General features: G+C 42.3%; 1 protein-coding gene across 1 annotated transcript; it reads left to right on the plus strand.

The window, feature by feature from the left end:
* Nucleotides 1-947: 947 nt before the first annotated feature.
* Nucleotides 948-26370, plus strand: LOC308165528 (ATP-binding cassette sub-family C member 12-like; the record flags this gene model as incomplete). Its single annotated transcript, XM_080539679.1, has 28 exons — nt 948-1102; nt 1852-1948; nt 2139-2375; nt 3077-3250; nt 3544-3691; nt 4164-4312; nt 4767-4874; nt 5568-5813; nt 5921-5992; nt 6173-6297; nt 7333-7405; nt 7621-7824; nt 9686-9820; nt 11526-11616; nt 11832-11897; nt 18519-18611; nt 18956-19059; nt 19240-19422; nt 20091-20317; nt 20575-20712; nt 20945-21134; nt 22213-22299; nt 23356-23545; nt 23793-23952; nt 24271-24349; nt 24900-25013; nt 25742-25906; nt 26159-26370. The coding sequence occupies 28 exons, from the start codon at nt 948-950 to the stop codon at nt 26249-26251; spliced, it is 3903 nt and encodes a 1300-aa protein (XP_080395805.1). The 3' UTR covers nt 26252-26370.
* Nucleotides 26371-27381: the final 1011 nt, after the last annotated feature.

The following is a 27381-nucleotide window of genomic DNA, read 5'->3' on the forward strand; positions in this document are numbered from 1 at the left end:
TACCAGTAATAATAAAGAAATAATCACTTAGTATGCAGGTATTGTATGTTTTGCCTACTGTATGTGTGTTTATTTGCTTCCTTTCTGTCCATAGACACAAGACAAAATGAAGGGCATTTATAAAACTTTTGGAGAGACCATCAGAAAGATCTCTGGAGTGAGTCTAATACAGCATCCTCCTCTTTGCTGTCTTTGTTGTATTTAGTAATTTCATGTAATGTGTTTTTGTATTATCAATGGTAGTTTAAAAAAAGATCTCTCTCTCTCTACACACACACACACACACATACACACACGCAAGAGAAGGGAGAGCGTCCTCGGAAACAGTGAATCTAATGCCACCAAAGAGTCATGTCCAGTGGATCTTCCCTCCCTGGAACATAAAGAAGAGGACCCTCCGCCCACACACCACAAGTAATAGATTAGATAGATTAATAGAAATAGATGTTATTTGATGGTTATTTTGCAACGTTGACTTAAGTTTATCATTTGATGCTCATTATCTAACATTGCTACATGACTGCATATGGGTTGAAAATGAATGTTGTCTTAACATTGGCAGTTGATGGTCAGCATTTACAGTTGAAAATTCTATATTTATATGACCAAAAAATACATAGTCTTACATTAATGTAATGAGAACTTCCTAACCAATGGATACTTACGCACAAACAAAAAGTTTGATCTGTTCTTGTTCCCCGTTTTGGGAATGTTTCAAATCAAGGTTTATCAATACATACAATTTAGATGTTAAATCAAATGTGCCCCCTTGTAAAGTTTCACATTTGTACTATAGTGAGTACACCACATTGTTGTATAACACATTGTTGTATAACACATATTGATTTAGTGGAAATCTGAGAATATCTATATAAATTAGTGTCTATCACTGTGTTTACCACTGAGCACAATGTAGTAGAGCCTTTGATGTTCACTGTACACTGTACATGTCCAGGTCCAACCCTATGGGTGATGCTGGTTTCTTCTCCTTCGCCACCTTTGCCTGGTTGACCCCCGTGATGTGGGCCATGTTCAGGAACAGACTGGACCCCAGCTCTCTCACACTGCCTCCTCATGACGGAGCTGATATCAATGTGAAAAGGTGTGATTTGTTATGAATGTGTAACCAAACAGGCATTGAACCTACTAGGTTTTCCGCATGACAGCAAGACCATGTTAGCTCTCTGGGCTAAAGCCGAGGTCTTAACTCTGGAAGTACAGTAGGTGTAACAAGCGTCACGCTGCTAAACAGTATTGCTTCCTCGCACTTCATGCTTACACAAAAACCTGCGTGTTCTGTTTATTTGGCCAACACAATAATAATAATAATAATAATAATAACAACAACAACAACAACAACAATAATAATGTTTTATTTGCCATGCAACCAACTTGTCAATCAATTGTTGGAATTTGGTATTTTTTGCTCTAGGCACAGGGTCAGCCATAGTCGGTGCCCCTGGAGCAATTAGGGGTTAAGTGCCTTGCTCAAGGGCACATGCAAGCTCCCTCCCGAGGCAGAGATCCAACCAACGACCTTCCGATTGCTAGCCGTCCTCTCTAACCACTAGGCTACCGCCGTCCACCGGTGAAGTGACCTTCACCAAAATACTCAATGTTTGCCAGCTCTGCCAAACAATTTTATGACATGGGTTGGGGTATTCCAACTTGAGGAATGAGTTTACCATCTCAACTCCATAACACTCACCCCTCTAAACTCTGTTGAGCTAGGGTCAACATCAGTGGTGATTTTTCATCACATCCTGCTAAAATAGTTGGTAATAGACTGTCCCTCGCTGTGAGATATTACAGATATATCAGAGTAATCTGTGACCTTTTCTTACTCTGTAGACTCCAGAGACTCTGGGAGGAGGAGGTGGCCAGGGTGGGGATTGAGAAGGCCTCTTTAGGACGAGTCTTCATGCGTTTTCAAAGAACACGGTTGCTGGTCGCTTTCTTCCTTTCCATGATACACAATTGTTTCGTATTATTTGCACCAGTAAGTCCCTTTGTAAATTTGCCCCTTTTCTACAGTATATCTCAATTAACACATACATACATGGATTATTTATGATTAATAATTTTGGTGTACCATATATGCTGTATGTTGTTGATGTGTGTCCTATCGTGTTTTCCAGGCAGCTCTGGTAAATGATGTCTTGAAGTATGCCGAAAGTCGTGACTCATTTCTTGTGACCCATGGAGTGGGCCCCTGCTTTGCCGTGTTCATTTCTGAGTTCAGTAAGGCATTCTGCATGACTTTCATGTGGGCAGTGAACCTGAGGACAGCCATCAGGGTGAAGGGTGCCTTCTCCATGCTGACTTTTCAGAAGATCATCTCCCTCAGGGTGGTCAACAGCATCTCCGTCGGAGAGGTACAGTAGCTAATACAGCAGCTAAAATACTGTCAGATGTCAACAGTACTGTGTGTGCAACAGTGTAGTCTATAAACAGATTTCTTCTTACCTTATATTAGCAAGGAAGGTCTGCACATTAGCTATACAGTGTCATTTCACATCTGTCATTTCTGGTTAACATTGCACCTTCTGAATGTAGTATGGACTGCTATATATCTCATAATATGTCTTCTTAAGTTGCTCTCTTTTTACCATCTGGTTTTGCACCACAATTCCCAACCCGCGACTTTACTGTCCCTGGAGCATACATTTACATTTACATTTACAGACAGATATTTCACGGGGGCATTTACATTTACATTTTTGGCATTTAGCAGACTTACTTATGTAAGTGAGTCAATTGTATTTGTAAGTGAGTCAACTATCCACCAGTCATAGCAGGAAAAATGAATATATGCTCGGACCTGGGGCCATTGGCAGTCGTCGTGCTAGAAGAAGGAAGATTTTTTTTTTTAAGACACACAAGAAACAGTACAGGGAGGTAGTCGATGTCTTGAGGCAAACACTTTCTTCTCCCCCTGTGTGCAAATACAAACAAAAGAGCATTTCTTTCTTTCTTTTCCCTTTGTTCCGTACAACCAAAGTGTGTACTTTGCTCTGTGTCCAGAAACAAACCCCAGGACATCATCAGTCTCTTCTCCCTGTGTCTCCCTGTACAGATGGTCAATGTGCTGACGGCTGACGGGTACAGGATGTTTGAGGCGATGGTGTTTGGTATCTTCATACTGTTTGTCCCAGTGCAGATGATTATCTGTATTACCTGTGCCTGCCGCCTCTTGGGCTACACTGCACTCATAGGGGTGTTCACCTACCTCATCTTCCTTGCCATACAGGTCTGTCTCCAAAACTCCCTTTTCCTCACACAGGAACATTTAAAGGGTTAACTTTATGTTTATAATGCTGTTGTTTTCATTACAGTACATACAGGCTACCAATAAAATAAATGTCTGATATTAGCGAACTATGGGCTGACACTTGACTCTAACTACACATGTGTGCCTAATTACACTACCTGTGCATATTTCCTCTACGATTTGCCCTCTTAAAGCACTTTTGACGTGTATTATTATTCAGTGGGTTTAGACACTTATAGTAGGCCTAATAAGTTCTGTGCTGCTTTTTCCAGGTTGCCATGACCAGACTGATCAATGTGTTCAGGAGGAAAGCTTCGACATTAACAGACAGTCGCATCCGAACCATGAACGAGGTTTTCACGTACATCAAACTCATCAAAATGTACGCATGGGAAACCTCCTTCGAGAACAAAATCCAAGGTATTTGAGTGTCGGTCACTACAATGTTGGAGGTCTAGTATGTCAATTTGAGCATTAATAGCTAAATGACAATTCTGAATCGGTATTCGATCAAGGAATGAGACCACACGGAGAACGTTCTGTTTGAAGAGTGCTGTTTTGATCCATTCAAAGCGTGTTTTCAAAGTGTGTGCCTTTGCCTACCTTTTTGATATTTTGTTTTGTTTACAAGGACATCGTCAAATGTTCAGTGTGGCCAGATAGGGCAGCAAAGTGCAAGACTACATGCTTCAACTTTACCAGTGCATGTGCCTGTAGAGCAGGGATGTCAAAGTCATTTAGGCCTATTTTAGTGCACAGGTTAATTCGTCTGACACTCTTTTGTATGTCAGTGATAGATAACATATACGTATATGGTGTTGTGTTCAGCAATAGATACCATATATGGTGTTGTTCAGCAATAGATACCTTATGGTTTTGTGTTCCTCCCCAGACATCAGGAAGAATGAGAAGCTGTTGTTGGAAAAGGCAGGATATGTTCAGAGTGCTAATTCCTCCATCACCACCTTTACCCACACTCTGGCTACCGTCCTCACCTTCATGGCCCACACTTTACTGGGCCTGCCCCTCAACGCCTCTACTGTGAGTTGTGCCTCTGTTAAACATAAATTTGCCCCTATACCTGTGTAGTAACACTGTAATTACCTAAGTAATATCATTGTAATAACATGGTAATTGCAGAAGTTGAGCGGTTTGGGTTATATCACACTCGTGGTTTAAGAAGCAGCCCATCTTTATTTATTCAGTCTTTACATTAGTAAATCTGTCATACTGTACTGTACCACTTCACAGACTTCAATGCTGGTGTTTTGTCTTGATTGATGTGTATTACTATATAATAATATATGCTATTTATCGAAAACGACTTACATTGCAGTGACTGCATACATTATTCAGTATATATGGTCCTAGCGGGAATTGAACCCACAACCTAAGCGTTGTCAGAGGCATTCTCTACCAACTGAGCCACAGAGGACCACAATACTGTATTAACTTTACAGTACAGTGCAGTCATTCATTACTGTGTTTTTCCCAGGCTTTTACCATCATCGTCATCTTCAACTCCATGAGGACGTTTCTGAGTATGTTGCCTTTCGCAGTGAAAGGCCTGCCAGAAGGAATAGTGTCTCTGGCTCGGTTAAAGGTGAGACTGGCATACCGTAATAGTTATTGACAATTGCATGCACTCAAAGCCATTACAGCCATCATACATGGCAAATAAACAAAGAAAAATTCCAACATACTTTATGTGACGGCAGCTGGTGAAAAGGGGAAAAAGTCGTGAACCAATCCAAATGTTCTGAATTCAGAAACATGTAGCTCACCGAATCCATTGCATTGCAATATGTTGGCTTGACTAGCGAGTGTGTCATTGATTGTCAACAACGTTTCAGTAAAACAATGTGTTTTGAATCAAATCAATGTGTTTTAAATTAAATTTAAAAACTAAATTAAGTCACCACCCACAAACACACATTGTTTTACTGAAACGTTGTTGACACACTCGCTAGTCAAGCCAACAATGGATTCGGTGAGTTACATTTTTCAGAATAAAAGTCAGACCGTTTGGTCGATTGCTGACTTGTTCCCCCTTTCACCAGCTACCTTCACACACACACACACACACACACACACACACACACACACACACACACACACACACACACACATATATACATGTATATACTGTATATATATATATATATATAAACAAATGCAAACAGTGCTTTGTTTGATGAAGCTTATGCATATATAAGCCAATTAATAGAGCAGGGCTGAAGTGTGTAATAACACAGTGAGATAAGCTGCATGGTGTTTGTATTCTCTGTGTATATAGAAACTCCTCCTAATTGAGAACCCGAAGCCGTACATTACCCAGAGAAAGGACTCTGGCTCAGCCTTAGTGATGGAGAAAGCCTCTTTCTCCTGGGCCAAACCTGAGGCCAAGCCAGACACCCTATCCCCACCACCAGACATAGGCAATGGCCTGAAGGTGGAGCCCCAAGCCCAGAACGACACTACAATGACAGGCAAAGCCGAGACCAAACACACCCTGACAAACATTTCCTTCACTCTGCCCAAGGTGGGTGGTAGGGGTTAATGAATGCTTAGCGAGGTTGGAAGGTGAAAGAAAGGTGTGTCAAGAGATGATAGATATCATTATCTGTTGTGCTCTTTCTCTTTCTCTAGGGAAATCTTCTTGGAATTTGCGGAAATGTGGGAAGTGGGAAGACATCACTGATATCGAGCATTTTAGAGCAGGTCGGTCCATTATAAATTGCTTTACTGTTTTATGCAAGTGAGATTCTTTTATTTTTATTTTATGTATTGCCAACACTGAAAATATCACCAAAGACATACAAGTATTTTCCATTGACAGTATTAGATGGTGATTTATGTTACATGTGTACATCAAAATATTATAAATGACATCCATTCCAGATGCACCTGCAGCAAGGCTCTGTCACTGCAGACGGGACATTTGCCTACGCTTCCCAGCAGGCCTGGATATTCCAAGGAACTGTACGAGACAACATCCTGATGGGAGAAGCGTTTGATAAGGCCAGGTCAGAGGGGGCGGGGCACCCTGTATATAAAGATATGCGATGATATATGTGACAGCAGCTGGTGAAAGTGGGAACAAGTTGGCAACCGATAGTCAAGCCAAAACATTGCAATGCAATGGATTCGGTGAGTAATCCCCACTACTCACTAACTAGGTAGTAGTGGGGATTACTCACCGAATCCATTGCATTGCAATATTTTGGCTTGACTAGTGAGTGTGTCATTGGTTTTCAACAACGTTGACATTTATTTACATTTTTCTGAATAAAAGTCTGAACATTTGAGTGGCTACCGACTTGTTCTGGCTTTCACCAGCTGCTGTCACATATGATACTGTAGCATTATTGAATGAGGTACTAATTGTGAGTCATAACTGTAGACACTGGTCATTTTCTTTACGCATTGGCATCGCGATTGCTAGCAGAGAGTTGGAGCATTTTTTAATTTAATGGTAAATACAAGTAAATGACTGATAACTAAATGATATTTTGCTGGGAAAACGTTGTTAAACTTGTGCCAAAACAGTCCGCAGGCAAACTACATTTATATTGTTGCGAGACAGTCCATTATTCTCCATGAAAAGATCCTAAATCTCTTGGTCTAACTCTTTATCAAGATTCCCCAAAGAGGTCTCTCTCTGGAAGAGTTGGTCCCATCAGTTTATGAGAGTATCTTCTTCTCTTCTCACTACAATAAATGTCCATGGCGACAATAAATAAATGTATTGGACAATAAATGTCCATGTAACCGACTGCTCTGACTGATCGTCAGAGCACTATTCAGCAGGCCAAATGGGAAGTGTAGATTAGCTCTGACCTCACCTACCCCATAATGGCCATGAGGCCCACACCTTCCAGCAAATTAAAGGGCCTGACTATCAGATGTTAAGTATTCCTCACCGTTGAGATTGGGTTGACTTATGGCAATGAGAATGAGAATTTGATGTAAGAGAGCAAGACATTATTTTGATTTCATGAAGAGATTCCTGATAACCTCCCATGGTCTTTTGTTGTTGTTGCTCTTTTGCCTTCTTGAAGGTATGAGAAAGTCATCAGTTCCTGTTGCCTGAAACCAGACCTGGCATTTCTTCCCTATGGTGATAGAACTGAGGTAAAGATGCTAATTTGTGTTTCATTTGCTAACATAGTCATAGATCGCTTAAATCACAATGAACAATGTCTTATGTTAATCATCTACTACTAGTCTTCTCTTAAAAATATTTTGCTCAGTACACCGAACGAACATACACAAGCACACCACTGCAGTATACACTCAACATTGAAGAAGAAGACCATTCTGAATAGCTTTTCCCCCTGGTCCTGTAGATCGGTGAGCGGGGCCTGAACCTGTCTGGTGGTCAGAAGCAGAGGATCAGCCTGGCCAGGGCAGTTTACTCCCACAGGGACATCGTCCTGCTGGATGACCCTCTGTCTGCTGTGGACGCCCATGTGGGGAAGCACATCTTTGAGGAGTGCATCAAGAAGGAGCTGAAGGGGAAGACTATCGTCTTCGTGACCCATCAGCTACAGGTGGGGGGAGAGGCATGTGCTTATGCAATGGTTTAGCTGTAAACATAGAATAAGTAGAACAGCCATCCCATTCAAACCAATGTTTCTTGATGGGTGGACAGGAAATAGCAGTACAGAAAGTGCACTGTCATAGCAAACAGTCTTCTTTTTCACTTACTCATGCACACACAGCCTGTGCCTGTGGCTAGTTACTGTTTGACCAGGACCTCCCTTTTAGGCTTTAAAAGCAAACAGTTAACAGTATCTTGTGTCAATCTGTAACCTATACAGTATAGGGTTATTGTTGTGCCTTGACTATGTTCTTTCCATTACTCACCTCTGTGCTACAGAGAAATTATGTTTATTTATTTATTTGTTGACCAGGGACAGTACACATTAATAAACCAGTTGGTAAATGAGTCAGTGTTAGCCAAATGGCTACTTTTCAACTGTTGTCCCTGTGGCCAGATGTCATAAGCCGTTCTCTAAAAAAATAAAAAATAAACATTGTATACAAGCAAATTTATCAGAGCAGTATAGCAATAGGCTCTCATTAACTAACTAGGCCTACTAGACATTATATACAATATAATTTTCAGAAAAAGCATGTAAAAGCATGTAAGACATACATTACAACAATGAACTACATCTAAATCTAAGAGATACAGTGCATATATATAACAAATACAGGGCATATAAATAACAAGTGCAGAGTAAAAGGAACAGTACCAGGAAGTATTAAACAGTACCAGGATTTACATGGAACATTGAGAATAACATTGTAATTAGTGCTCACACAACTGATTAGCAATAAGCCAGTCTTTAAGATTGTGCTTGAACGTGTTGTACGTTTTACTATTGCGTATATGTAATGGCAAAGCATTCCAGAAGTGTGCCGCTTTCACTGAAAATGCGGACTGGCTAAAGGAGCTTGTCCTATATGGAATAACACAATCACCCCTCGAGACAGATCTAGTGTGCCTGCTACTTTGAGTATTTTGTTTGATAAAGTTGCTAAGTGAAGGTGGGGCCAGTCCATGAAAAACTTTGAAAACAAGACATGCATCAGAAAAAGTTATACAGTTGTCCCAACTCAAACGTTTGGTGAGTATACTGCAGTGATGGTAGCTCTTGGGTTTTTTATCCAGCACTTTTAAAGGCTGTTTATGTCAAATTTGAACAGATTTTAATGTTATGCTGCTGGCTTGTGCCCAACTAGTTTCACAACTAGTTTAACAGTATGTCAGATAAGGGACGATCATTGCATTAAAGTACAGCTTTGCAGCCTCTATAGTTAGACTATCTCTTATATACCTAAAATTCATCAGATTATATTTTATGATCTTTGTCACATTTTTTTTAGAGATTAGAATCAAGGAAAATTCCTAAATATTTAAATACAGAGACTACCTGAAGCCTCTCACCAGCGACATATACATCTGACGCAGGTGATTTGCTAGCTCTCTTTGTGAAAAACATACAAACTGTCTTTTTGACATTCAGGTGAAGGCAGGAATCAGTAAGCCATTTGGTTACATTTATCATTGTGGAGGTAAGTTTAAGTGCAGCCTGTGTAGTTCAGTTGTAACTCTGGAAGGATTGGATTGGTGTGAGCAATATGGCAGAAATCCCATCTATTGTAGCCTATCAGAGGGCAATGTGGAACTATTGCCATATTGCTTTATACCGCTGAAATCCTACTAGATATACAGTACACAAGACCATAGACTATACAATAGTTCAGTTTGGAATTGGGTGCAGAGTTGTGGATTTGACTTTCACACAGGTCAAATGAACTGAACACACTGTGAATGTCTTCAGATATAAGAATCGTCTACATTACCATTTCATCATTATTGGTATTCGTCTGTCTGTCCCTCAGTATCTGGAGTTCTGTGATGAGGTTCTGCTGCTAGAGAGTGGGGAGATCGAGCAGGCAGGAACACACAAGGCCCTGATGAAAGCTAAAGGCAGATACGCCCATCTTATCAATAACTTCCAGATGGAGCAATCACAAGTAAGATATCTCTACATCTGTTATTCCCTCAGTGCCAACAGATATGACATATGGGCCCTATTATGCACTTCATAAGTCTTAAGCAATAAGACGAGGCGGTAGATCTAAACTTAAGACGTGGAGGCGTGGTCAAGGCCACTTTGCTATTATGCGTGCGGTAGTGGGCGCCTAAAACCCGGCGCTAAGCAAAGAAATTAGTCATGGGTGTGTTTTGGGCGTCTTCTCAATCAACCCAATCAGCGTGCCAGGTGCCATTCCCTTTAAGAACCGGCTGCGTTGAGTCATTAGCGCTATGCTATTATGGAAGTCCTAAGAAGGAGGTCAGCGCGCTTCTCTGCAGAAGAAAGTAACAAGCTCGTGCATGATTATTTTCTGAATAAACACGGTAGGGTGGCGGTAGGTCTTAACCTGGCGGTGCGTCTTAATTAAGACTTAAGACGGCAAGTTAAGAAGTGCATAATAGGGCCCATTGTGGTCCTCTGTGGCTCAGTTGGTAGGTAGAGCATGGTGCTAACAACACATGGGTTGTGGGTTCATTCCTGCTGGGACCATACTGAAACATTTATGGACTCACTGCAATGTAAGTCGTTTTGGATAAAAGCATCAGCTAAATGGTGTATATATATAATCTTGACAAAAGGTATTATTGTGATCCGATTTTACTGAGAGAAATGAAAGCAGCTGATATCAGAATCAAACTAACAACTGATACCAATGCAAGTATTTGTCCAAGTGTAAGCCTACACTTCTATTCTATCAAGTCAGTATCACTAATATGATGGATACTCTTATATAGAGTATGATGGATATACTGTATGATGGATATACTCTTATATAGAGTATGATGGATATATTGTATGATGGATATACTCTTATATAGACTATGATGGATATACTGTATGATGGATATACTCTTATATAGAGTATGATGGATGGATATACTCTTATATAGAGTATGATGGATATATGATGGATATACTCTTATATAGAGTATGATGGATGGATATACTCTTATATAGAGTATGATGGATATATGATGGATATACTCTTATATAGAGTATGATGGATGGATATACTCTTATATAGAGTATGATGGATATATGATGGATATACTCTTATATAGAGTATGATGGATATATGATGGATATACTCTTATATAGAGTATGATGTATATATGATGGATATACTCTTATATAGAGTATGATGTAAATATGATGGATATACTCTTATATAGAGTATGATGGATGGATATACTCTTATATAGAGTATGATGGATATATGATGGATATACTCTTATATAGAGTATGATGGATGGATATACTCTTATATAGAGTATGATGGATATATGATGGATATACTCTTATATAGAGTATGATGGATATATGATGGATATACTCTTATATAGAGTATGATGTAAATATGATGGATATACTCTTATATAGAGTATGATGGATGGATATACTGTATGATGGATATACTCTTATATAGACTATGATGTATGTACTGTATGATGGATATACTCTTATATAGACTAAGATGTATATACTGTATGATGGATATACTCTTATATAGACTAAGATGTATATACTGTATGATGGATATACTCTTATATAGACTATGATGTATGTACATGATGGATATACTCTTATATAGACTATGATGTATACTGTATGATGGATATACTCTTGTACTCCTGTGGGCTTAGGAGCAGAAAGAGAAGGACAACACACAACCTGAGCCCAGTGAACTGAACGAGGATCTGGATGATCCCAAGGCCAATGGAATACAGAACCCAGGTTTGTCATATTACATTATATTATACCAGAACTTATATTTGACAATGAAGAAAAAGTTATTTCGCTCATACGTATATGTTTGTGTTTGTGTTATGTTTTGACTGTATGAATTGTTTGATCTTAAGCTCTGATATGTCTAGCCTCCATACACATAACAGATCTGGCAAATCCCTATATTAGGATTGCATTGAAACGTTAGTTATTATTGCCCACAGCCTTTGACATGTCAGATGAGGCGACTGGGACAGACGGGATGGAAAGAGAACCTCATGACATCAAAGGTAACGCCGATTGTAACCTATTGTAAATTGCCCTTTGTAACCTAATGCCCAAGACAGGTGACTACATGTTTCCTGTGTTGCCAGATTGGATCAACAATTTCCAGCCCAACCACAGTCTAAAAATCACCCAATCCACCAAAAAACAGCCCCAACAGTATATTGTCAGAAACCATTACATTCTATGGATCCCTTTATTCTAATTTAACAGTAGATCACCTTCCAGTGAAATAACATGGAAATGAATGACCAAAAACTTGTTTTAAATGAGAAGTGACAGCTTGTCAAAAGCCGCAAAAGACAGGAAATTCAAAATGAGCACCACCACCCATACCTTCAACTAAGCACACAGCTTCGATTCCTGCTATAGTGCTGTATGTTGGTCTACTGTACTTCAAACAAGTGCTCACCACTGGGCAGTTTGCTTAAAATGCAAAGCTTCTCAGGCTGTTGAATTAGGCTGTTTGAGAGAACAAACTAACCTGCCTAGTGGCCTGAGGGTAGAAGCTATTCCGAAACCTGTTGAACTAGAAATGGACAGCGCCATCTTGTTTTTTTATTCGTATATACCGGTAATACACGCGAGACTGCTCTTTGTGGACTTCAGCTCTGCCTTCAACACCATCCTTCCAGACAGGCTAGTGACCAAACTACTAGACCTGGGACTATCACACTCTGGGCCCTATTATGCACTTCATCAATAAGACGAGGCGGTAGATCTAAACTTAAGACGTGGAGGCGTGGTCAAGGCCACTTTGCTATTATGCGTGCGGTAGTGGGCGCCTAAAACCCGGCGCTAAGCAAAGAAATTAGTCATGGGTGTGTTTTGGGCGTCTTCTCAATCAACCCAATCAGCGTGCCAGGTGCCATTCCCTTTAAGAACCGGCTGCGTTGAGTCTTTAGCGCTATGCTATTATGGAAGTCCTAAGAAGGAGGTCAGCGCGCTTCTGTGCAGAAGAAAGTAACAAGCTCGTGCATGATGTCAGTTACTGCCTGACGGGTGAAGCGCAGCTCATACAAGCATTGCTGCTCTGTAAACAGAATAAAATAATATATATATAGGCTATATTATACATGTTTTAATAATAGGCTATAATATAATTGTAATTGCAATATATTATAGCATTATTAACAGTTGGATCACCAATTGAAAGCGCTAAAATGCTTAGATCACGAATCCAGGATTGATTTGAGATTTGGCCTATGTCAGCCCGAGGTAACACAGTCGTTGCCGGTATATGCGCTCGGCGCGCCGTCTTCGTCTATCATAATTCCTTCCTAGGATATATTCCATTGTTCTCTCTCTCTCTGGCTTAACATTTGCCAGTGGTGGCATTTATACTGTGACCGTAATTGACGTCTTGCCGTGGAGCCACGTGCGTGTTCATGTGTGCCCACATGCATGCGCAAACCGCGGAGGCGCGCTCGTGTTTCAAAACGTGCATGAAGTCTAAACTTAAGAACTTTTCAAACCACTTCTTAGCGCTAGGAGCAAAGTCAGATCGCATAATAGCAGGGGCGCCTAGTGCACTTCATTAACATATGAACACTCCCACAATGAGCAATATATGCACGGGAGTTTTACGTCTTATGTGTGGGCGCCTATCGACACCTGCATAATAGCAGTAGCGCGTATGAAGCGCATAATAAGGGTGGCGGTAGGTCTTAACCTGGCGGTGCGTCTTAATTAAGACTTAAGACGGCAAGTTAAGAAGTGCATAATAGGGACCTATATGTGCATGGATCAAGGACTTCCTGTCCGACCGCCCCCAGAGGGTGCGGGTGGGCTCCCACACCTCCACAGCCCTCAGACTCAGCACTGGGTCCCCCCAGGGCTGCGTGCTAAGCCCCATCCTCTACAACCTCTACACCTACGACTTCACCCCCGTCCACCCCAGCAACTCCATCGTAAAGTTTGCAGACGACACCACCGTGGTGGGCTGCATCTCGGGGGGGGGGACGAGGCGGCATACAGGGATGAGGTAGAGCAGCTGAGCAAGCTGTGTAAGGTTAACAACCTGCTGCTGAACAAGTCAAAGACCCAGGAAATCATTGTGGACTTCAGGAGGAAAAAATCTGAGATCCAGCCCCTGCTCATCGACGGAGAGAGCGTGGAGAGAGTCTCAACCCTCCGATTCCTGGGGGTGCACATACAGGATGACCTGTCCTGGAAGAACAACACAGCAGCCACCATCAAGAAGGCACAACAGCGGCTCTACTTCCTGAGAGTCCTCAGGAAGGAACACAACAAGCAGGAGATACTGGTGGCCTTCTACCGCGGCGTAGTGGAAAGCATCCTCACCTACGGCATCTGCAACTGGTTCTCCAGCTGCACAACCGCGGAGAGAAATGCGCTACAGAGAGTCGTGAGAACAGCCCAGAAGATCACCGGCGCCCCCCTCCCCTCTCTGGAAGAGCTGTACAACACACGCTGTCTCAGGAAGGCCTCCAAGATCTCCAGAGACCCAACCCACCCTGGGTACGAACAATTTGCCCGGCTGCCCTCGAAAAGGCGGTACAGGACCATGGCCGCAAGGACAAACAGACTGAAGCTCAGCTTCTACCCCAGGGCCATCCAGGCCCTGAACACAGCAAAGACCTAGGTTCTGGGCCCTGGACAGTCTGGACGGATTGATGGCAGCTGCTGGATTGAAAAAATCAGGTGTAGTGCTGAGGCACAAATGTGTACATTTCAAGCCTGCAAACTGCAACACTTTAAATGAATGTGCAATAACACTATGTGCAATATGACAACCCTAGTCGTCTTATCTGTACAGTATAGTATAGTGGATAGTGTACATAGCCTTTATTTATGTAAACCAGCTCCTTTCCCTTCTTTTTTTTCTTTTTTTTCTTTCCTAGCACCAGGGGAGCCACCCCTCCCAAATGTCGTTGTTTGGTACCTGTACTATAGCAATGACAATAAAGACCATTCATTCATTCATTCATAATAGAACTATATCCAGAAGTCTATCCATGTTGTAACTGTAACATTGTGAAACAGATGCACATAAACACCATGGCAACACAGACATTAATAGCCTACTTGACACAGAAGTGATCTTCTGTCCAATGATCTGAAAAAGTTCTTGGGTATTTTAAGGAAATATTTGCAGACCATGTTTCTTCTTTGTTACACAGTGATTGATACAGCAGGTTATGGGAACCTTTACACCATCTAAGGGAAATGACTGCAATCTTTGTGATAGTGAGCTTGATATCACACAGTACACATAGCAGGGACGTGCCGTCCATATAAGCAGAGTAAGCAGTGCTTACCCAACGAAAAAATAAAAAAGGACTGTGAAAATATTAAAATAAAAGTGCATGTAACCGTTTGTTTGTTTTCATTAAAAGAGTCGTATTTTAGGTCCCAGGGCAGCAGGAGTCATTCATTTTGACGTTGCATTTTTAGCGCCACCTGCAGAAGTAAGCACTTCCTACTCTGCTTGCATTGCGTTACATTATAAGCACTTCTCTCTCTGCTTTCCCTCGCGTACATTCGAATGTGTGAACATTTATTTTTTATTTTTTTCCGATGCCTCAGCCCGCTGTTTAATGTGGCCAGGGTAAGCATGCTTACAGCCAATCAGTAGTTCTTTAATTCCGATAAGAGCTACTGATTGGCTCTCATCACTTTCAAGTTCACTTAACATTTCACCTCTCGCCCGGCAGAATAGCTTATGCTAGCTAGCTCAAACGATCTAAATAATAATAATCAATAAGGATAACTTGCTTGATTTTGTGAATATGGACATTACTGTCAGCGACCTAAAGGGATTTCGTAGACTGGACTGGACTGGAAAAACACAACTACTGGCTAAATGGAATGGAATGGAATGGAATGGACTTTATTTGTCATTGCTACAGTACAGGTACCAAACAACGAAATTTAGGAGGGGTGGCTCCCCTGGTGTTAGGAAAGGGATTTTTTTTTTTTTTTAGAAAAAAGCATAAAAGCATAAAATCACAAGAAGGTAAGGAGCTGGTTTACATCAATAAAGGCTATGTACACAATCCACTGTACTATACTGCACAGATAGTCAACTAGGGTTGTCATATTGCACAAAAGTATTTTTTTCACATTATTTTAAAGTGTCACAGTTTGCAGGCTTGAAAATGTACATGTTTGTGCCTCAGCACTAGCTGCCATACAATCCGTCCGGACTGTCCTGGGCCCAGAACTTAGGCCTTTTCTGTGTTCAGGGCCTTGACGGCCCTGTGGTAGAAGCAGTCCTTCAGTCTGTTTGTCTTAGCGGCCGTGGTCCTGTACCTCCTGTTCGAGGGCAGCTTGACAAAGTGTACGTGCCCAGGGTGGGTCGGGTCCCTGGAGATCTTGGAGGCCCTCCTGAGACAGCGTGTGTTGTACAGCTCCTCCAGAGAGGGGAGGGGGGCGCCGGTGATCTTCTGTGCTGTTCTCACGACTCTCTGTAGCGCGTTTCTCTCCGCTGTTGTGCAGCTGTGGAACCAGTTGGAGATGCCGTAGGTGAGGATGCTCTCCACTGCGCCGTGGTAGAAGGCCACCAGTATCTCCTGCTTGTTGTGTTCTTTCCTGAGGCATCTCAGGGTGTATAGCCGCTGTTGTGCCCTCTTGATGGTGCCTTTTGTGTTGCCCTTCCAGGCCAGGTCATCCCGCATGTTGTGTCCCAGGAATCGGAGGGTTGAGACTCTCTCCACGCTCTCTCCGTCGATGAGCAGGGGCTGGATCTCGGACTTTTTCCTCCTGAAGTCTACGATGAATTCCTGGGTCTTTGACTTGTTTAGCAGCAGGTTGTTAACCTTGCACAGCTTGCTCAGTTGCTCTACCTCATCCCTGTACGCCGCCTCGTCCCCCCCCGAGATACATCCCACCACGGTGGTGTCGTCTGCAAACTTTACGATGTAGTTGCTGGGGTGGACGGGGGTGAAGTCGTGGGTGTAGAGGTTGTAGAGGATTGCCGAGAGCTAAGTGCCTGTGTGACAAAGTGTGAAAAGAAAGTGTGTTGTGAGTTTACTATGGAGGATGGAAACGGTGTGTGTCTGTGTTGTGCATGTGTGTGTTTGCGATGTTGAAACTGGACTTGTAGATTTCAGCAGGCTGGCTACTTGAAAATATCTTGGTTCAAAAAAGATTGAACAATGAGCACCCCTGATATAGTCGAAACTGGCAACTGTTTTTTTTGTTTTTGGTAATCTGATCACAAAGTGACACTACAGTTTATTAGCGGGTTCTAGGGCATCAAAATTGCATTTCCTTGAAACTGCGTTCACTGATAGCGTGTATGTGTAATTATGTGTATTTTTCTATATCTTATGCTTACCCAATCTAAAAGCTCACGGCACGTGCCTGCTACACACAATGTTTACTGACAGGAACACTTAAGCTTCTACCTTATACTGTCACAAAGGCATGTGACTACCCAAAACATTACCAGTGAACAAGGAGAGTAGGATGTATTACATGGACAGTGTAGTGGCCATTTTTAGAGTTCCAATTTGTTCAACATAAATCACAATTTAGGTTTCAGTTTCTGGTTCAAGCTGAATTGTACTCAGTCAATGAAGAAGTCCAGTACCAGGCAAGATTCAGGTCTTTAATCCAGATTTAATCCGTCCGTTGTAGCAAGGTTATCTTACAGTTACATTTTCCACAGCTTCTCCATTGCTCTGATGTTCCCCCCCATGGTGTAAACCTGACACTGACACACCTGTCAATCTAGCCCAAATCTACCCATGTCTGGTAGAGTGCCCCTAGTGTTCACAAAAACAACAAAAACACAACCCCCCCCCCCCCCCCCCCAATTAAAAAAAAATAAAATAATAAACGATAGACACAAACTAATAATAGCTCCTACAGACAAAGTGCAATTTACAGTGCAGATCGTCTGCAATGTCTGTCTTCTATTCATTGTAGCGTATGTCAATTAATGTTCCCCATCCTACTATACTAAAAACAAGTAGGTTGTGTGGCAATAAATGTAAATTACTATCGAGGGAGAAAACATACTCAATAGGCCGGTTTCACAGGCAGGGCTCAAGCCTAGTCCAGGGTTAAACCACACTTGCAATGGAAAATCTCCATTGCGGAGGCTTACATTTGCATTACATTTTTGGCATTTAGCAGACGGCTTTATGCAAAGCGACTTACAAAAGATACATTTGTCTAAGGAAGTGAATCATCTGTCCATCAGTCATCGTAAGAAAAAGTAATCTATGCTATGACCAGGGGCCATTGGCAGTTACATTGCTCGAAGATTAAGCCTTGTCTGTCCCATCAAGGTCAGCGGTGGCTATGGGCAGGGGTGGGCTGAGACCACTCAAACGTGTCTTGCCCACCCATTTCGGGGCCGTGTTTAATCTCATATTTGTATTTACTGTAGGTCTATATACTATGTCTATCTATTTAGCGCTGCCCATAGCCACCGCCAGCCTTGCTCCTCCCCTCCTCTGAACCATGGATTACAGTTTCTACTGGCCTCATAGACCTACATAGACTACCTTTAAGCTAAGGAACCATCTGACTATAAAATAATGAACTATCCCTTTATGGTGTAATGGCAGTATGCGTGTTTCTGAGTTAATAAATTATTTATCTAAATGATTAGATCTATAGTGTGTTGAAGGTTGTTATTGTCTCTTCTACAGCAGAGTCCAAGGACCAGCTGGTGGTCCAGGAAGGTTCTCAGGAGGGGTCTGTGACCTGGAGGACCTACCACAGCTACTGCAGAGCTGCTGGAGGTAACTACACACCATCTCACACGTCAAGGGAACGTTTGTTTCTTACAGCCATACATCATTTAATTAAATCATTTACCAGACACTTTTAATCCGAAGCGATTTACAATTAGAGTCATTTAGAGCTAAGTGCCTTACTCAAGGGCACACTAGTAGTAATGTTTCATGACCTTCCTATCACCAGTCCAACTCACTATCCCCTGGCGACACCACTACCCCTACATCACAGAGAGGGACTGGCGTAGGTCTGAGATCATGTTGAACCCTGTGTCTCTCCCTATCCTAGTTAGTGGGATCTTTGTCGGGCCGTCCCAAGTATCCCACTTAGCCTTTACCTTGTGTTATAGGTTACATCCTGGTGTCTATCGTCATGCTGTTCTTCTTCCTGCTGATGGGGATGACTGCCTTCAGCAGCTGGTGGCTCACCTTCTGGCTAGAGCAGGCGTCAGGGGTAGGTACAGACATGTACAGACATGTACACTGCGGCCTTATGAAGCTATGGTTAAGGTTTTCCATCCATTATGTTTAGGTAGTTTCCTGTTCAGTGTGAATGTAAGTCAAAATTATGTTTTGATTGTGACATAACTAATAAAAAATGGTCAATAATTCGGACCTTGTTGTTCCATGACAGTCGGCTAACGTCTCCGTCTCATACGTGGGGAAGATGTGGCTGATCCCAGAGCAGTGCTCTTACCAGAAGGTGTATGGTCTGATTCTTGTTGCCATAGTGATGCTGAGCACCGTCAAATGCTACTCCTTCACTAAGATCACCCTCCACGCCTCCTCCAAGATTCACAACACCATGTTCAAGAGGGTAAGAACACGACACCATGTGATAATACAAATCGGATAAAATCTAATTTCTCACATTATTAAGGCTGTTAAAGAGCATATTATGCTATAAACCTATTAAACTTAATTAAACCTAATCCTAGACTTAAAATAACTCTCTCCCCCCGCCCCCCCGGCCCCACTCTGCCCCCACTGACTCCGGACTAAGAACAATCTCACTTCATGCATACCTGTATATACATACATTTACGTACTTTAGCCACTTTACTCTATTATACTGAGCCAATTACCACTATTGCACTGTCATTGTTCATATTGTATTCCACCCCTGTACATTGTTCCACACATTTCAAATATTTTATAATTTTTTGGGTATATATAGTTATTTTTAATCTTGTCATATTATATTGTTATTTATTGTTTTTGGTTGCTATGCACCATGGATGAGAGGGAAACGCAATTTCAGCCCTCTGTATGTCTCTACATATATTGGATTGACAATAAAGCTGACTTTGACTTTGATCTTCAATTGTGATTTTACATTGTGTGATTTAGTCCATGACTAGGCTTACGCCTTGTCTGTGAGACTGGCCCATTATGTGTTACTATCCAAGTAGTGGGTAGGATATTTAGCTTTTGTGTACCCAAGCGTCCCAGCAGTCACTTCATGTCCCCCTGTCTGTGTTCCAGATCCTAGGCAGTCCAATGAGTTTCTTTGACACCACCCCCACTGGCCACATGGTGAACCGATTCTCTGAGGACCAGAATGAGGTTGACACCTCGCTGCCTTTCATCATGGAGAACTTCGTCCAGTTTGGTCTCATCGTCACCTTCACCCTCGGCACCATAGCTGCTGTGTTCCCTCCGCTCCTCATCGTTTTCCTTGTCCTGGGGGGCGCCTTCACCCTTATTGTCATGTGAGTCACTGACCGTCATCATCATCACAATCATCATCATTATTGAGTGGCTTTTTCCTCTCCTCACTCCGCAGAGCTGCAATTTTGCTGTTGTGCATTTTCTAGAAGTCTGGCTCATAACATGTCTGTGTTGTCAGGCTCGGCTGGGCTTGAGCAGCATCTCAACGGGTCCGGGTCAGGTCATGCTTGAATTTTCAGGCCTGATCGAAACTCTACTACAGCATTACATCCTCATCAGGCTCTTTGTTCTACCACAGTATGTTCGGGAGCGGCATCAGTCAGATGAAGAGGATGGAGAACATGAGTCGTTCCCCCTTGATTTCCCTCGCCACCTCCACCATCCAGGGCCTCAGCACCATCCATGCTTACGACAAGAGAGACCAGTACATTGAACAGTAAGTAGCAGTAGAGAACAGTACATTGAACAGTAGGTAGCAGGAGAGACCAGTACAGTGCGAATTGTGAGACATAAAACCACAAATAATCATGAAAGAGTCCATGGCTACAACAAGTGAGATAGAAAGCTACACTTGTCAGTGGCTCCCAGAGGTATCCATCAGATACTGTATTTATTTAGAAGATGAAGTGTTGATTCCTTCATTCCGTGTTCGTTCCGTCATTTTCCAGGTTCAAGAGGATAAGCGACAACAACTCCAACTACATCCTGTTGTTGATCTCTGGGGGGCGCTGGCTGTCCTTCTGGCTGGACTTCCTGTCCTTGTGGATAACAGTGACAGTGGCTCTGTTTACGGTCCTCACTCCCGATGGGGCTATCAGCCCAGCCATGAAGGACCTAGCCTTCTCTACCTCTGTACAGGTACTGGACTAAAGTACATTTACATTTGACATGTTTGGCATTTAGCAGACACCTTTATCCAAATCGTCTTACAACAAATAAATTTGTCTAAGTAGGAGGGACACGTTTTGCTAGGGGGTTCCTGCTACTCTACAAGACTATACGTTTTTCCAAACAGTCAGAATTATCCAACTTTAGCTGGCTACCTTAGCAAGTGCTAGAGATTAAAACCTGACACTGCAGCTACTGTAATTATTAGCCAGTAATACTTCTTCCTCTCATAGGGCTTTCACACCGCCATGGAACCATGCCAGTTCACGTTCCCGAACCTAGTTTAGAGAAAAGTTGGTTTGCAGCTGGAACCAGAAAATAGCGGTTCTCAGCGCGAACCAAAAACTAGAACCGTGACGTCGTCAGTGGGTGTGTCATATTCTAGGCTGTGAAGACTAGCAAGAAGGAAGGAGACAAAATGTAATCTAATCTAAATGTAATCATTAATGATTAAAAGAATGATCAAAAGTTTCGTCATTCTCTCTATCTTCCTCACATGCTCAGCAAACACACACACGCGAACGTGAACTTTGTAATTTCGCATTTCTCTTCCAGTAACGGAACAGCTGGCTAGTTAGAGAACGTGTTTAGAAAGTGTCTTTTGTTTTTGTTCATAGAAAATAGTGTTTATTTCGGATACTGTAGTGGAAGATATTATCCTCATTTCTAATGAAGTAGCTGCCATCTTGTTGTGACATTTTTGTTTATCCCGACTCTTTGTCACCCAAAATTGATGACGCTGATGGTTCCGGTTACACTGGTATGAACGCGGGCTGGTTCGCCAGACAGCACCAAGGTTCGGAGGTTCCAGAACGGGAACGGGAACAGGAACGGGCATGGTTCCTTGGCGGTGTGAAAGCCCTATCATTGCCTCCGTTTTTTTTTCTCTCAGTGTTTTTCCCAAGGAATCTACCAATTTATTGAATGCTCTCCTCTAGTGTTGACAAGTGAAACATACAGGAGGTGGTCAGTGTTGCTATAGTAGTTGTCATCCTGTTGTGCTGTTTTGACGGGGATGTGTACGGCTGACTGTGTTTCTCATCTTCAGTTGACAGGCATGCTGCAGTACGTGGTAATACTGTCTACAGAACTGGAGGCAAGGTTCACCTCTGTAGAGAGACTGCAGGAGTACACGGTAAGATATACTACCAGCTAATAAGAAATAAAGCCAGATATCTGTATAAGTACACCAGAGTGTGAATTATACAGTGACAATCGGGGGGGGGGGGGGGGGTCAACTTTTTCTCCAGGGCGTAAAGGGAACACAGTACAGAGCAGGCGCGTGCTTCAGTGAACTAAAGTCTTACAATCTTTAGAGTATCTTGCTTGTTTAAAGTAATGTCTGCAGTCTGTAGATGATGATAAGTCAAATCCATTACACCAACTCATGGGGCACGTACCACATATCATCATGTGAATCATGCGATGGTGGATCATTTGGTGGTGGATGATCTCCAGCTCCTTTGGCCTTCCGAAAGATGTTGATATTCTTATATTGTCAAGACACAAAAAGCTAATAAAAGCTAATATTAAAAAGGCAAAAAGATTAACTAAACCACCACAGCCACACAAAATACTATAAAGCTATTGGTTATAGCTAGCTCACCAACACATTATAAAGTAATAAGAAGTTAGACACAAAACTAGTTAAATATGAACTAGCCAATATCAGACAGAGAATACCACACATTATTACACTGCCTTAGAGTCAACATTTATGTATGCCGCCAACCTTATATTGCATGAATGAATATGTTTTACAGTCCAGTGTGCAGTTGCAGCAGAGTGAGGCAGACAGAGGAGACGTTCAACTAATGTCAAGGTTACAAAATGGTATGGTCCACTTTAGGGGTGTCTGAAATCGTATTACAAGATTCTTCTAGGAATTCATATGGGAAATATATTCTATATATATTTACTATTACAGGTAAGAAGGGATTCAAGTCTTAATTAGGAAGTACCATGAAGTACACTACTCACAGTGACACCCCAGTGATACCTTATTACATTCAGGTAGAACAATAGCAATGACAACTACTATGGGAGATGCAGATTTGAAATATGTACATTACTTGCAATGCAAATGCATTCTTTTAATTATTCTTTTTTTTAATAATAATTTTACATTTACATTATTCAAACCCATAGTGGTGAATATATTATGTTTCACCATGTCCATGTGTCTGTCCAGGACTGTGTGTCTGAGGCTCCCAGGAAGGTGAAAGATGTCCACATCCCAGAGGGCTGGCCTGATAGAGGGGCCATCACCTTTAAGGACTACAAGATGAGGTACAGAAAGAACACTCCCATCGTGCTCAACGGACTACAACTCAACATCCAACCCAGGGAGAAGCTGGGCATCGTGGGAAGAACAGGCTCTGGTGAGACCTTATCCTAACAGTTGCAGTTCTGGCATTAGACAACACAGTTAAGAAAGGGATTTGTAAGCCATCAATCAGAGCAGAAGGTCATTATAAAATATTAAACTTGTGAGCTTGCTACAGTTCCTGAATGACTGGTTCAGTAAAGTATCCAGGATACCCAACTCAACTCTTGATGGAACAGTTGTCGTTGTCAGGCAGCTGTGTCCCTAGCGTAGGGCCTAGTGTGACCTGTATGTTTCTATAGGGAAGTCGTCTCTGGGAGTAGCTCTGTTCAGACTGGTTGAGCCTGCTGCTGGGACCATCTTCATAGACGGTGTGGACACCAGTTTGATCGGTCTGGAGGACCTACGCAGTAGACTGTCAGTTATCCCCCAGGACCCGGTCCTCTTCATCGGCACTGTCAGGTAACTGCATGCATATCCTATAGTCACTCAGACACTGTCAGGTAACTGCATGCATATCCTATAGACATGCGGCTCTCGCTCCAGCTACTTAACTGAAAAGCTAGAAATTCGATGGCGCGGATGATTAACTTACTTAGACAATGTGCTTGTTGTAAGTCGCTTTGGATAAAGTTGTCTGCTAAATGTAAAAATTGTAAATGCTTTTTAAAAATTGGTTACATGGGCTCAATAGCACACATTCAATACTGAAGCACCATGTACTAACCCACGCTGCTCTAGCTAGTGTTGTATAAACATATCTTTCTTTCCTCATTTAAGGTATAACTTGGATCCCTTCAACAACTACACTGATGAGGAGATCTGGGGAGCTCTGGAGAAGACCTACATGAAAGACACAGTATGTTCATCCGCCATGTTACTGTGACTTGACTTACTTAACTTATACGTGACAGCAGCTGGTGAAAGGGGGAACAAGTCGGCAACCAATCAAAATGTTTGGAATTTATTGCATTGCAATCTTTTGGCTTGACTAGTGAGTATGTCATTGATTTTCAACAACGCTGAAATGTATTTTTCTGAATAAAAGTCAGAACGGTCTGCTGTTTGGCGACTTGTTCACCAGCTGTTCACCAGCTGCTGTCATGTATTCCTTAAAGCTAGTGGATCATTTTTACATTTTAGCCATTTAGCAGACGCTTTTATCCAAAGCGACTTAAAATGTTAGATTATAGGGAGGAGTCATTTAGGGCTAAGTGCCTTACTCAAGGGCACAAGTTCATCCAATCCATCTCCACTTTCTCCATCGTAGTTCGTTGGCTAATTGTTCTTGGTGTGTGTGTTGTTGCATGTTTCTGTACTAAATGTGTTTTAGAGATGAACATATAATTATGATGATGATGATGATGATGATGATGATGATGATAATGAAATGTGCACCTTTGTATCAGATCTCCAGTCTTCCTGAGAAGCTTCAGTCTGCGGTGGGGGAGAATGGAGAGCACTTCTCTGTAGGAGAAAGGCAGCTCATATGTATGGCCAGAGCCCTGCTACGGAACTCCAAGGTGAAAACAGAATGGATTTTATAGCAGAATAAAATCTCAAATCCCATGAAAATACATATTACTGTCTGTACTTGCACTTTGGGTGTCAGACAGTGGGGGGCTGGTGAAGGTAGAATTCGGGGAACAGGCTCTTTGTAATGCATGAAATGGAAAGAGAAATGGTATCAAACACGTGTTACACATTTGTGACACGGTCTGGTGAAAGGAGTCACAAGTCGGCAACCAATCAAAAAGTTGATTAAAAGGACTTTTACTTTGAAACACGGAAATACATTTCAACGTTGTTGAAAATCACAACCCACACTGACTAGTCAAGCCAAAATACTGCAATGCAATGGATTCGATGAGTAATCCCCACTGCTACCTAGTTAACTATAACACTACTCTACATTGTTAGCAGGCTCACGAAACAAGCTGTGTTAGTTGACCAGCGAGCGTGCCATTGATTTTCAAGAACGCTGAAATGTATTTACTTTTTTCTAAATAAAAGTACACATTTAGTTGACTTCTTCACCAGACTGTGTCACATTTTGTCTGTGAAAATTTCCCTGTCCTCTGATTTCTGCCTCCATCAGCCTCCTCTGGTGTCAGACCATTATTAGTTCATACTAATGGCCCAGCATGGGACAGTAGCAATACATGTGTTGTATTATAGTATAATACAGTAGTACATTTATAAAAGCATATTCATAAAGTTTAATGTAGCCCCCTGTTGTCCACCACATCAGATCATCCTGTTGGATGAAGCCACTACCTCCATCGACTCCGAGACGGACGCTCTGATCCAGCACACCATCAGAGAAGCCTTCCAGGACTGCACCATGCTCACCATCGCCCACCGCATCAACACCGTGCTCGAGTCAGACCGCGTCCTTGTCATGGACAACGGCAAGGTGAACACACACACACACACACACACACACACACACACACACACACACACACACACTGCTTTCAAGTTCAAGTTTAAGTAGAACTTAAACACAGCTTAGTTAGAAGTGATGGTTATCCTGGTTCTGGAGAGCTACAGTGTTTGATCAATCCAAGCACAGACACAGTAGATAATAAATATGCATTCATTGATTAACTAATTAAATTATTGATTGATAGAATGTATGTATCTGTGTGTGTTCTCTGTCCCTCAGGCGGTGGAGTTGGACCGTCCAGAGGTTCTGATGCAGAGACCAGACTCTCTGTTCGCAGCTCTTCTGGCTTCAGCCAATACCGTCAACACGTGAAGAAGTACTGTACCAGGTCTGACCCCACCCCCAGGTCTGACCCCACCACCAGGTCTGACCCCACCCCCAGGTCTGACTCCACCCCCGGGTCTGACTCCACCCCCAGCTCTGACCCCACCCCCAGCTCTGACCCCGCAGCTGATTTTATTTTATTTTATTAGGATCCCCATTAGCTTATGCAGAGCATCAGCTACTCTTCCTGGGGTTCACAAACATATAAGAAATCATCACAAAAAACACATAGCAAAGAAGAATAACATCAGCATACATAACATCACAAAACGAGAAAAGAAATCATCAACAAATGACCAAAATAATAATAAAATAAATAAAAGTCAGCAATGCTCACAGCCTCAGCTTCTGGTGAACATCACAAGGTGGACCACCCTACTCCTTCATACTCTACAGTCTACACACACACACACACACACACACACACAAACACGAACACACACAAGTCGCAGGGCGACAAATTGGTGCCGCTAGGACCTGGGGTGGCAAGTGGTGCGAGTCGCCTGCAGCAGATGTTCAGTTCTTGGACCTGGGGCTGCCGCCCACCCTCAAACGTTCGCGCTCTTCGCTCTCCTGCACTGGTTTGCTAACCTGGCACTGCTGGCGGTGCCCCTACACACATACTTGTTGTGCCCTCTCTCTCACCCTAACTTGGTGTAACTATGGTGATTTGTGCATGCTTTTGTTCCCCATCCAATTGTAAAACATTAAATAAAATGACCAATGAAAATATTGTTGTTGTTTTTTTTTAAATGTTCCACACTATGATGATGTTAGGCTTTGCTGCCAAGCCTTTTCCATTTTTGTTGTATGAAAAAGTCTGATTCAACAACTCTGTGGTAAAATTCCTTCAAATGTCCTAAAATTCCTTCAAAGACCAACTCAAATCTTGCATATTATAAGCTCTACTTCAGGCAGACAAAAATGCATTTCATCCACAAAAACTAACATGAGAAACAGCTTTAAATCTACATAGAGTACTAGTGGAAATGGAGTAAACTAGGCCTTTATTGGTTATTTATTCAGTTCCCCTGGAAAACATGGCTGCGAGCTCTGTGGAATGTCTTGAGGTGTCAAAGCTGTGATGTCATTGAAGTGGGACAATTTCAATTCTGACC

This window comes from Nansenia antarctica (genome assembly GCF_963989245.1).
Source record: "Nansenia antarctica genome assembly, chromosome: 9".
Lineage (NCBI taxonomy): Eukaryota > Metazoa > Chordata > Actinopteri > Argentiniformes > Microstomatidae > Nansenia > Nansenia antarctica.